Source organism: Erythrolamprus reginae, chromosome 3 (assembly GCF_031021105.1).
Source record: "Erythrolamprus reginae isolate rEryReg1 chromosome 3, rEryReg1.hap1, whole genome shotgun sequence".
NCBI classification, from domain to species: Eukaryota; Metazoa; Chordata; class Lepidosauria; order Squamata; family Dipsadidae; genus Erythrolamprus; species Erythrolamprus reginae.
Window position 1 is genome coordinate 89,618,814 of NC_091952.1, and position 12,585 is coordinate 89,631,398.

General features: G+C 38.4%; 1 protein-coding gene across 1 annotated transcript in view; it reads left to right on the forward strand.

Annotated features, from left to right (window-relative positions):
- Window positions 1-12,585, forward strand: part of TNNI3K (TNNI3 interacting kinase) — a 297,450-nt gene that overhangs the window by 50,463 nt on the left and 234,402 nt on the right. The window contains exons 6-7 of the mRNA XM_070746161.1: window positions 9,388-9,486; window positions 11,507-11,645. Of these exons, the coding sequence (XP_070602262.1) occupies window positions 9,388-9,486; window positions 11,507-11,645 (238 nt within the window). The remainder of the gene's footprint in view (window positions 1-9,387; window positions 9,487-11,506; window positions 11,646-12,585) is intronic.

Sequence of the window (12,585 nt, forward strand, 5' to 3'; positions counted from 1 at the left end):
AGCATTCACAACTTTTGGAGGCAAGCTGTCCCATGGATTAATTGTTATAACTGTCAGGAAATTTCTCCTTAGTTCTAAATTGCTTCTCCCCTTGATTAGTTTCCACCCATTGCTCCTTGCTCTACCCTCAGGTGCTTTGGAGAATAGGTTGAGTCCTCTTATTTGTGGCAACCTCTGAGATATTGGACTATTGCTATCATGTCTCCCCTAGTTCTTCTTTTCATTAAATTAGACATTATGATAGAAACATAGAAACATAGAAGACTGACGGCAGAAAAAGACCCCATGGTCCATCTAGTCTGCCCTTTTACTATTTCCTGTATTTTATCTTACAATGGATATATGTTTATCCCAGGCATGTTTAAATTCGGTTACTGTGGATTTACCAACCACGTCTGCTGGAAGTTTGTTCCAAGGATCTACTACTCTTTCAGTAAAATAATACTTTCTCATGTTGCCTTTGATCTTTCCCCCAACTAACTTCAGATTGTGTCCCCTTGTTCTTGTGTTCACTTTCCTGTTAAAAACACTTCCCTCCTGAACCCTATTTAACCCTTTAACATATTTAAATGTTTCGATCATGTCCCCCCTTTTCCTTCTGTCTTCCAGACTATACAGATTGAGTTCATTAAGTCTTTCCTGATACGTTTTATACTTCAGACCTTCCACCATTCTTGTAGCCCGTCTTTGGACCCGTTCAATTTTGTCAATATCTTTTTGTAGGTGAGGTCTCCAGAACTGAACACAGTACTCCAAATGTGGTCTCACCAGCGCTCTATATAAGGGGATCACAATCTCCCTCTTCCTGCTTGTTATACCTCTAGCTATGCAGCCAAGCATCCTACTTGCCTTTCCTACTGCCCGACCACACTGCTCACCCATTTTGAGACTGTCAGAAATCACTACCCCTAAATCCTTCTCTTCTGAAGTTTTTGCTAACACAGAACTGCCAATGCAATACTCAGATTTAGGATTCCTTTTCCCCAAGTGCATTATTTTACATTTGGAAACATTAAACTGCAGTTTCCATTGCTTTGACCATGATTATGATTATGATTATTTATTAGATTTGTATGCCGCCCCTCTCCGTAGACTCCGTAGACATACCCCGTTCTGCAACCGTTCTTCATATATTTTAGCCTCCAGTCCCCTAATCATCTTTGTTGCTATTCTCTGTGCTGTTTCTAGAGTCCCAACATCCTTTTTGCATCATGACGACCAAAACTGAATGCAGTATTCAGTATTCAATTTAGTCAAGTTATTTTTCTAATGGATATCTGGGAAATTAAAATATCAAATTATTAACGTCTCTTTCCTGAAAAATGTTATAATTAGATTCAGGAGGTCATTATCCAGATTGTCTGGCTGCCTTGGCAATTTATAAAAACATACCACAACATAATATCATTGTCATCTTGTCTTTTTGGTGTATTTTTTGAAATACTTTCAGTTGCATTCTGGTATTCATTTTAGTTTAGAAATTTAGAGCATTGTCTAACATCAGTTTCCCAATGGAGCTTAAATTAAATTGAATGCTCTGGTTGGTATAACTGGAATACCAGCATGAAAACAAGATACAGACATAGCATTATACACAAATTAGTATTGTGAATGAACCCATAGTTCAGCAATACACTAACAAGCAAAATTTAAAAGACTATTAGACATAATAAACTGTTGATGTATATGACAGAAATGCTATGGAAATTAAGAGAGCTGAAAGATACATTAGATATATAGTGATATTTTCTCCATTAAGCAAATTGTAATTAGACATTCTGAGGATTAATTATATTAGCAAACTCATTCAGATGCCAGCATACATTGGGAAAACATTATATTTTGGAATATTTAAAATGTTTACATATTTTAATATTGAATACTGTATACCCATTATCTAATTGTTTTTATTAACAACACTTGTAACCATTTGTATTTATAGCAGTACATCTGGGACTTGGTATACATAAGAAAAAATATACACAATAGTTTATTTGAAATCCAAAAGTATGATTTTTTAAATATATCTTTTTTCTGTTAATTACAAAGTAGCTTAGAGTTTTAAAAAAATCCAGCTGTGAATAAATTGTATCTAGAGGACATGACCTGATTGTATTAGGTATATTAAATTGGGAATAATTGGGGCAGTATTCAAAATTCATCATATTTGAATGGTTTAATTAAAAGAAAATTGTGATAATATTCACAAAAAAGCGTCATATTTTTCAAGGTTGCAACATAGAAGCTTCAGAATCAGCAGACCTTAGTTGTTGTCTTTCACTTTTTAATTTTGCTTCCAAAACGGCAATAAAAATTGATCAGATTGTGTTAGAAATCTTTCTATTACCCTTGTCCAAGAAAGAAAAAGCGTAGTTTATCTTACGTATTAGCATTTGTGGACAAGACTCTCTAACCCTTAAATAAACCTTAACTGATGATCTCTTGTAGTACTGGACTTAATTTGGCTCAAAGACTTTAGTTATAATATTCTGTGGAGTCATTTAACAAAGCAGGAATGAGAAAGGGACAAAGGTTATATTGCTAATAAAATAAATTGGTTAGGTGAAAAGAAACTGAAATGTATTTGGTTTCTGAGCTAGTTTCTAATTAATGTGATAGTCCTATTATGTATGACCTTTTCTTTTCAGAGCCACTACTTTGCTTTAACTTTACTTAAACTGTGCTTAAGGGCCAATCTAGATAAATAAATAAATAGAAAATGAGTATATTAATATGCTGGAGACAGGTCTTCTAAATATGATCTAGGCAAAAACGAACATTTTCACATAGTCGCACTAATTGCAGCGAGGCAAGTGAAAGTCAATGTTACATTTCTAAGTTTGGTAGATCAAGCTGATATCTATTTAATTCTCTCTCTCTCCCCCTCCCCCAATAAATAATAGGCTTTGAAGAGCCAGTTTGATCTAGTGGTTAAGATCCCAAGCCTGAAACCAGAAGATTCTAAAATACTGCTACCTTAGCCACAAAGCTAGCTGAATAATATTGAGCCAGTCACCTTACATCAGCCTTAGCAAGCCAGCAATGGCAAACCCATTTCTGAAATCTTGGCTAGAAAACTGTAGGAACATGTCACTCTAGGCCAGTGATGGCGAACATATGGCATTGGTGCCACAGGTGGCACGCGGAGCCATATCTGCTGGCATGCAAGCCATGGCTTTAGCTCGGGACCAACGTGCATGTATGTGCCAGCCAGTTGATATTTGGCTTGCACAGAGGTTCTGTGAGGGCATTTTTGGCTTCCAGAGAGTCTCCAGGGGGGTGGGGGAGGGCATTTTTACCCTCCCCTGGCTCCAGGAAAGCCTTCGGAGCCTGGGGAGGATGAAACACAAGCCTATGGGCCCATCAGAAGTTGGGAAACAGGCCGTTTCCAGCCTCCAGAGGGCCTCCAGGGGGAAGAGAAGCTGTTTTTGTCCTCCATGGGATGTGGGCACTTGCACATGCAAAATAGCGCACATGCATGCTTTTTCAGCACCCAAGGGAAAAAAGGTTCTCCATCACTGCTCTAGGCCAATGATGGCGAACCTATGGCATGGGTGCCACTGGGGGCACACAGAGTCATATCTGCCAGCACATGAGCCATTACCCTAACTCAGCTCCAATGTGCATGTGTGTGCCGGCCAGCTGTTTTTCAGCTTGCCTGGAGGCTCTGGGAGAGCATTACAGCTTCCAGAGAATCTCTGGGGTGATGGAGGAAGGTATTTTTGCCTCTGGTGTCTGGGGAGGGCGAAAAACGGGCCTACTGGGCCCACAAGAATTTGGGAAATGGGCTGTTTCAGGCCTCCAGTGGGCCTCCAGGGAAGGGAGAGAGCCATTTTCGCCATCCCCAGGCATTGAATTATGGGTGTGGGCACTCGTGCATGCACGATAGCATATGCGCATACACTTTTGACATCCAAGGAAAAAAAGGTTTGCCATCACTGCTCTAGTCCATTGATAACGAACCAATGGCACATGTGCCAGAGGTGGCACACAGAGCTCTCTCTATGGGCACGCGTACTGTCACCAGTTGGTTTCTAGCGCACAGATGTCTTTGCGGGTTCAGGAGCACCTGAAAATTGCCTGAAAAGCGGCCTGCTTTCAGGCTACTTTGGGGGGCTATTTTCTGAGCTGTTTTTCAGGCCAAAAATGGTCAAAACCAGGCTGTTTTTGTTCTGCCTGACTGGCTCGGCAATGCGTAGTCCAGTGAAAAGAAATCAAACACACACGTGCTCTGCTAATCAGCAAACTTGTATTAGATAAACAAAAATAGCTTACTCAAAAAAACAGTTCTTAATGTCCAAAAACAATGCAAGGCTTACTTCAGCCGCATACAAAAAAACCACAGGGAAAAACAAACAAACAAAGACAACCTGGAATGAGCAAAGACGTTTCAGGAATCCTTTTGAATCTTTGAAGCAAACAGCAAGTCCCAGAATTTTCACCTCCCACTTGTCTGACAAAGCTGGGTTGAAAACTCCAACGGCACGGAACAGAAACTTTGAAGTAGGAACCACAAAAACAACACAGATAAACAGCCACAGTTTGCCTTGGCCCTTGTTCCCTTTTTATCCCTTTAGCCCTCATTAAGGGAACCACACCCAACCCAGGTGCTCCTATAATGCTTTGTAATATTCCTTAAAGCGATCCCTTCTTTGCGTAGCTCTTCGGCTACGTAGATCAATGTATTGATCTGCAGACAAACTGAGCGAGGACAGACTGTCTGAGGGACTGCAGGCCAATTCCCCTGGGCTGTCTGCTGAATCCTCCTGGCTGTCTGCCACATCTTCCTGGCTGTCTGCCACATCTTCCTGGCTGTCATCCAGGCTTTCACATTCACTTTGTGCCGCGTCTCTCCCATCTGTGGGAGCAACGGCTGGCCGAGGCCCAAACACAACAGTTTTCAGGGTGAAAAATGGCACCAAAATGGCCAACACCCCCCCCCCCCCCCCCAGGCATGCACATGCATTCCAGTTTGGGCACTCAGTACTGAAAAGTTTGCCATCACTGCTCTTGGCAGTCACCGAGAGTCAACACCAACTCAAAGGAAAAAGAAAAAAAGAAAGGAAAGGGGGAAAAAAGAGGCTAAGCTAAGTCACAGTCTTAATGCTTAAGTACTTATGCTTAAGTCTAAATAAATAAATAGAAGTAAGACTGCTAATGACTTTGTTTAGAATATGCTTTCATGTATTTAGATGATTTTCTAAATAAAAATAGTAGGCTTTGGCCATGCCACAGTCTTTTTCAGCCCTTCAGTTTGGGACAGATTAAGAAAGAATAAGCCTAAGAACTACAGGAATGATTTTTATTCCTGCAGAATATTAATTTATGTTTTGTTTATCATATTGATATAGCCACTCATCTACACTACATTTATGGGACAAAAAAATATTAGATGAAGTTTTAATTCTACATTTATCTTTGAGATATTCTGAAAATACTTACATGGCAGGGAAGACACCATGATCACCTTATCTGTCATAATGAATATATGGGTGGCCCAGAGGAATCGGGTTTTTCAATTTGTTAGTTAATTTTGCAACCATGTTCTTGTTGTGTACAAACACTATCATTTTATTTCAAAACAGAGACAAGTTGACCCTCAAAAATTACTATCTTCATGACTTAACAAATATATTCTGCTTAATTCATCTAGCTAATAGAAGCTTTTTTTCTGTTTTGAAGAGAAAATGTCTGAACTGTATCTTCTGAATCCTAATACTTTAATTACACTCCAAATATCTTTATTATATTCTCAATTGCATGCTTATATATTATTTTCCTATATATTATGATTTGTGTTAGGCTGTATTGCTATGTTTGTTCAGTAATTGTTGAAAGGAATTTTGAACTGGGGTAGTCCACTTCAAGGTTGACTCAGTCTCTCATCCTTCCAAGGTGGGTAAAGTGATTATTGCAATGTGCTCTACATGGGGCTACCCTTGAAGAGTGTTCAGAGACTGCAGATAGTCTAGAACATAGCCGTGCAAGCCCTTATGGGTGTACCCCGGCACACCCATATAACCCCAATGCTCCACAAGCTGCACTGGTTACCAATTATTATCTGATCCCAATTCAAGGTGTTGGTTATTACCTATAAAGCCCTACATGGATTAGGACCAGACTATCTTCAGGACCATCTCCTGCCGCATACCTCCCATGGACCAATAAGATCTCACAGGTTTGGCCTTCTCCAGTCCCATCGACTAAGCAATGCAGGTTGGTGGGGCTGCAGGGAAGGGCTTTCTCTGTGGCTGCCCTGGTTCTATGGATCCAACTCCCCCCCCCCATCCTACTGGTCTTCCACAAGGGCAGTGAAGACCTGCTTCATCGGCAGGCCGAGGGGCCATGAATACTACCATCTATGATGGCCGAATTGCATTGATTGGATAGGTATGTATGTTTGGTTGATTGGATTGTTGTGGGTTTATAATAGGATTTTATTGTTTTTATTATTTGAATGTGTTTAGTATTAATATTGACTTCTTGTATTATTGTATTATATTGTGTTTTTACATTGTTGTAAGCTGCCCTGAGTCAGGATTGGGCAGCATAGAAGTTAGATAAATAATACAAAATATAAATATAGATTGGTGGACATACCTACAAATTCAATCTAGATATAAAAAGGATATGGAACAATCAGGTATAGAAAGAATTACCCAACCACTAGATAAATTATTGACAGGCCCGGAAGAAAAAGCAATATCTAAAATATATAAATATCTGATGGAATATGAAAGACCAGAGGAGATAGTTAAAGGTACAATGATTGTCTGGGCGAAAAACGTAGGCCATAATATATATAGAGAGGAATGGGAACAGATTTGGAAGAGAAATATTAAATTAACAAAATCCACAATATATAAAGAAAACCAATATAAAATGCTATACCGTTGGCACCTTCCACCCAAAAGACTAGCTAAAATGCATAAAAATTACAGCCCAATGTGTTGGAAATGTAAAAACACTCAAGGCACCTTCTTTCACCTATGGTGGTTATGTCCAGAGACAAGAAAATACTGGAAAAAAATAAATAATTGGTTGTGTCAAATAACAAATACAAAAATAGAATATACGCCAGAATTTTTTTTATTGGGTATTATGAGAGGTACTATTCTAAAAATGTAAAATATTTAAGCTTGCATATTACAACAGCTGCAAGAATTGTATTTGCACAGAACTGGAAAAATCCGCAAATACTTGAAGATAATAAGATTATCAAGAAAATATATGACTGTGCAGAGATGGACAGATTGACAATGGAACTTAATAATCGAAAAGAATCGGACTATTATGAAACCTGGACAAAATGGTACCAATGGACAAAAAAAAAGAAACTTAAAAGAAGCAATGGAATAAAACATCAAGAAATCTAAAAGTAATTAGAAGACAATGTCGATAGGAATGTATATACGATGTAGATTCATCTGTAAATATGACTATGTACTTAAAAAAAAAAGGAAAAAATTAATAAATATATATTTTTAAAAAAAGAAGTTAGATAAATAGATAGATAAATAAATAGATAGATATATCCTGATTCTGTAAACTGCTTAGAGAGGGCTATAAAAGCACTATGAAGTGGTATATAAGTCTAAATGTTAATGTTATTGTTAAGTTGTTTCACTAAGAAAGATTTGCAAATATCTATGCTCTTTTGCCTCATCCATTTAAATTATTAACATATTTATGGACATATCAACCAGAGCTTCCAAGAAAATTTCTTCATTTGTAGATGAAACTTACAATATTATCCTGTAATGGGAAAAGACATAAATATCCTATTAAATACAAGCAAATTGCTTAATCCCTTGGCACAGCATACCTGATATTTTGAAATGCACAAATCAAGTAGTACAGACAAGTCATCCTAAACCACTGCCTTTTTCAGTAATTCATTTAAGACCGTGTCTAGAAGGTGGCTCTTTTTACCACTTCATGACTGAGATAAAATCAGCTTCAGAAGTATTGTAATTAATTTCTCAGCTGAACTCCACAACTTAGAATAACATAATAAAAAAAGTATATGCATAAAATTGCAACATGAAACAAACTGAATTTGTTAGAAAGGCAAGTCTTGATACATGATCTCCAAGTCTTGGCGATGTTACTGAAGAGTTTATCACAAGCACAGTAAGATTGTTTGCAGTAGAAAATGTTAGTATACAGGTATATAAGGAAGATTCCACGTGAGTTGAAAACCTGAAAGTTTCAAGTTTCAGCTCTAGTAGTTCTAGCTCAAGTATATGAGAAGGCACCTTGTGAAGATGAATGTGGAGCTCAGATGGATGGTACTTGTTCATTGATGTCACAGTAGAAGCATCTCCTGGGATGGATATAAAATAGCTTCCAACCTTCGTATGATCAGCTCTGCATAATCAGCTCTTGGGACTATAGGAAGGTTTGAAGGAATGTTTTGCATCAACAATGGCTCAGACAAAGGAACCTCTGAAAGCTGCTCGGTAAAACAACACAGTCTCCTTCTTAGTGAAAGAATACACTCCCCCCCACCCCGACCCCGAGAGTGAAACAAAGAGAGGGCAACCAACATCTTCACTTTGTTCTGCTTCTGAATTTTGTTTTATTACATTCTTGCTATGGGAGAAGGCTGAGTAGAACCTAACTCTCCAAATTGCCAATATACCAAACTGGAAAAGATTGTTTGTGAAGGGCACTGAAGGAGAGATAATGTGGACCTCCTTGGGCGGATGTCAAGGGATTTCCAGACTGGGAGGATTTTGTGAATATTGAAAGCAATCTGCTATTGCTATGAACCTGAATTTATTTCAACTAAATTTACTTAACTGCAGTTGAACATTTTATTATGCCAAGTTTGATCATAAATAGAGAATTTTATTTATATCGTGTTTCAAAAAGATGTAGGATCAAACCACTTGTCTTGGCATACAGGAATGAAAGTTCCTGAAGCCCATATTATAATCTACTTTATGTACAGTCCAGTGAACATTCTGAACATTTAACTTGATGTGAAATTAATGGACTATATAAAACTAGTGTTTTATACATTGCATTGACAGTTGGTGGTTATAAAATATTATTTATCTCTCAGTATCAGAGATATGTTACTTTTCTGCAAATATTCCAGTACCCTCTATTTACTCCTTGGTTTTTATCATTTTTAACAAGCAAATTATGCATAGCTAAAGATTGAATGTTGACTGAATATTGGCATTTTCAAATGTAAGAATGGAAGATAAAGATCTCTACGTGTTTGAAGAAATTTGTGAAACTTTTCTCTTGACTAAAAATGTACTTGTGGGGCAATGTAGAATATTCATTTAATACAAATGTAGCATTTTAAAAAGTAACATTCCAAAAATGCAGTTATTTAAGGATTCTAACTAAAACATCTCCCTTCCCTCCTAGGCTGTTGATATACTTCTACAACATGGTGCTTATGTTAATGTTCAAGATGCAGTCTTTTTTACCCCTTTACACATTGCAGCATATTATGGTCATGAACAGGTATGGCAAAGATTGTCACTCTTGCTTACAGATGGGAAATTTTATGTACAGTATGTTTACAATATGTTTACAATATGCAACAATGACAAATTCCTTGTGTGTCCAATCGCACTTGGCCAATAAAGAATTTTGTTTGCTTGCTTGTTTGTTGATTGATTGATTGATTGATTGTATTTCTATGCCGCCCCTCTCCAGGGACTCAGGGCGGCTCACAACATATAAAATATACAGTACACAATATCTTAAATCCAATTATCTAATTAAATTTTTTTTAAAAAACCCCAGAAACCATAGAAAAGAATTATATTTAATAAAGAACAGAAAGTGATGTGGCCATGGGTTTTTCCTACACATGCATTCCAAATAGTTTCATTTGAAATAATCAATGTTTTAACATTTCTTGCAATAGCTCAAGAGATGCTGGGATCATCCCCTGAAGTTCTGACATAGGATTCCAGTGATAACTCCACAAATACAGTAATACCTTGTCTTACGAACCTAATTGGTTCCGGAAGGAGGTTCGTAAGGCAACAAGTTCATAACACGAAACAATGTTTCCCATAGGAAACAATGTAAAAGCGATTAATGCGTGCAAGGGGGAAAAAATTGCAAAATGGCACTCCACTGGGCGCCGCCATCCGGCTGTCACCTTTTAAAACAGGGGGGCTTCTCGGCATTCTCCCGAACCTGAACCCGAACTTTTGCCAAACTTTTCAGGTTCGGGTTTGGGAGGCCGCCGAGAAGCGCCGCCGCCCACCTGTCACCTTCTGAAACAGCCGGGGGGCTTCTCGGCGTTCTCCTGAACGCCGAACCCGGAGGTTTGGCAAAAGATCGGGTTTGGGTTCCGGAGGCTGCCGAGAAGCACCCGGCTGTTTCAGAAGGTTGCAGCCGGGCGCCACCGCCCAGTGGAGCGCCGTTTTTGTGATCGACGGCAGCGTTTTCAGCCGACCTGGAGGCTGAAACGGAGGTGGGGAATCCCAATAGGAAATTCCATGGGCGGAGCTTTGACGTCACGAAGACGTCCTTCCTGGTCGGCCAGGGGGTTCGTATCATGAGGTACCACTGTATTGTCATAAATAACTGCTCTCGGTTAGTAGGAGGGGACCCTGCCTCTTGTTCCCATTATTATGGGGTCCCAATCCATAGTGCTACCGAGAATAATAGAACATAGATAGTAAGTGACAGCTACTGCTCATTGGTCTTAATGAGGTTTGACTCTCTATGATTTGTGTTTATGCTAGAAGAAGAAGAAAAAGAATATAGTACTCAGTATAGCCCAAAACCTTGTTTGCCTATTCAAGCAAACATGTTCTTTAGGCACCTTATATTGCCTGTGGTCCTGCAATACTGCCTAACTTTTTTTAAAAAAGAACCACTTTCAGAAGTAATTTGAAAAGTGAAGCCAACAAAGAACCTAAAGTCAGTTACAGTAACGGTATATGCAATATTTGCTTTTCTGGAATACTCCTCTTTGAGATTTCTGTAATTCAAGTCATCCAGTTACAGTAGAAAGATCTTTATGCGTAGGTCTTTGAGCCTGATTTACTTTGTTTTGGTATAAGTTGCTTTGGAACAAATAGTCACAGTTGGTGAAATTATGCTAAAATGCATATGGTGCTTTCATGATAAGATTTTGGCTTTGGAATGTAAACTATAGCTAAGTTCTGGGCAGTTTATTTTATTTTGCTATTTATATCAGTAAGTAAACTAATAAGCTGCTGACAACTCTTACTAACTGTGTCATTTTTTAAAGGTAATGGGAACTCTACCTAAAAGTCTGTCAACATGCAATTTCCTTACAACTCAAGACTACCAATCTTGGTTCTCATCATAACGGTTAAATACATTATAACATGATTTTGATGTTAAACACACTGTAACATCATTTTGATGTTATAGAAAAGAACGATCCTGATAGGAGGGCTTGTCATAATATATTTTCCTTTGATTTCATAGAACATGTAAAAGTAGCTTAAAATGTAGCTTTAAAAATTCATGCTGACTAATAAAATCTTATCAGGTAACTCGACTCTTATTGAAATGTGGTGCTGATGTAAATATGAGCGGAGAAGTTGGAGACAGACCTCTTCACTTAGCTTCTGCCAAAGGATTTCTCAATGTTGCAAAGCTTTTGATGGAGGAGGGCAACAAAGCAGATGGTAAGTTATTAAAAATATAACCTTGATGTTGTCCTTTAGAGATTTCCAATTTGCAATGTATCTGATTACTTAAACCGATATGTGAATTGCAATATTTGTGTTCACTAAAGATCCTACTTCTTTCCTGTGGTTCTCTTTCGTTAAAAAGTTTCTTGACCTTCTTCTATTCTTTTTTTTTTTTTACATTCTGCTGATGGGGTTATCTGACTTGTTCTCTCTGGAAACTGAACCACAAGGTAACAGGGGGGGGGGGGGGAAGCTCATTATACCTGAGCTTCAAAGATTAAGAGAAGCATAATATGTTTATCTACAGTATTCCTGTTTGCTGCCATCTAGTGCTTTCCTTGTTTTGGGCAAGCTCTAAATCAAACCAATGCAGCCAATGGCAATTCATGACAACGATATCACTATCACCAAACACCAGTGACTGCTAGGACAACAATTGAGCATGGTTAGTCTGGTGAAGAGAAGGATCAGGAGCGACATGATAGCAGTGTTCCAAAACTTGAGGGGCTACCACAGAGGGGGGGGGGGGGGGGTTTAGCCTGTTTTCCAAAGTGCCAGAGGGCCAGACAAAGAATAATGAATGGATGGAAGCTGACCAAGGAGAGATTCAACTTGGAAATAAGGAGGACTTTCCTAATGTGAGAGCAATCAACCAGCGGAACAGCTTAACTGCTGAGGTTGTGAGAGCTCCAACACTTGATATTTTCAATGGGAGATTGGACTACCATTTCTCTGAAATGGTATAGGGACTCCTATTTGAGCGTGAGGTTGGACTTGATGACCTACAAGGTCCCTTCCAACTTTAATAATAATCTAATCTAATATCACTATCTCTAAATCTCCTGACCTCTGCAAAACTCCTTGGGATATTAAATATTTGGGATTAAATTATTCTGCTTTATTGACGTTTTTACCCAATAATAATATATTATAA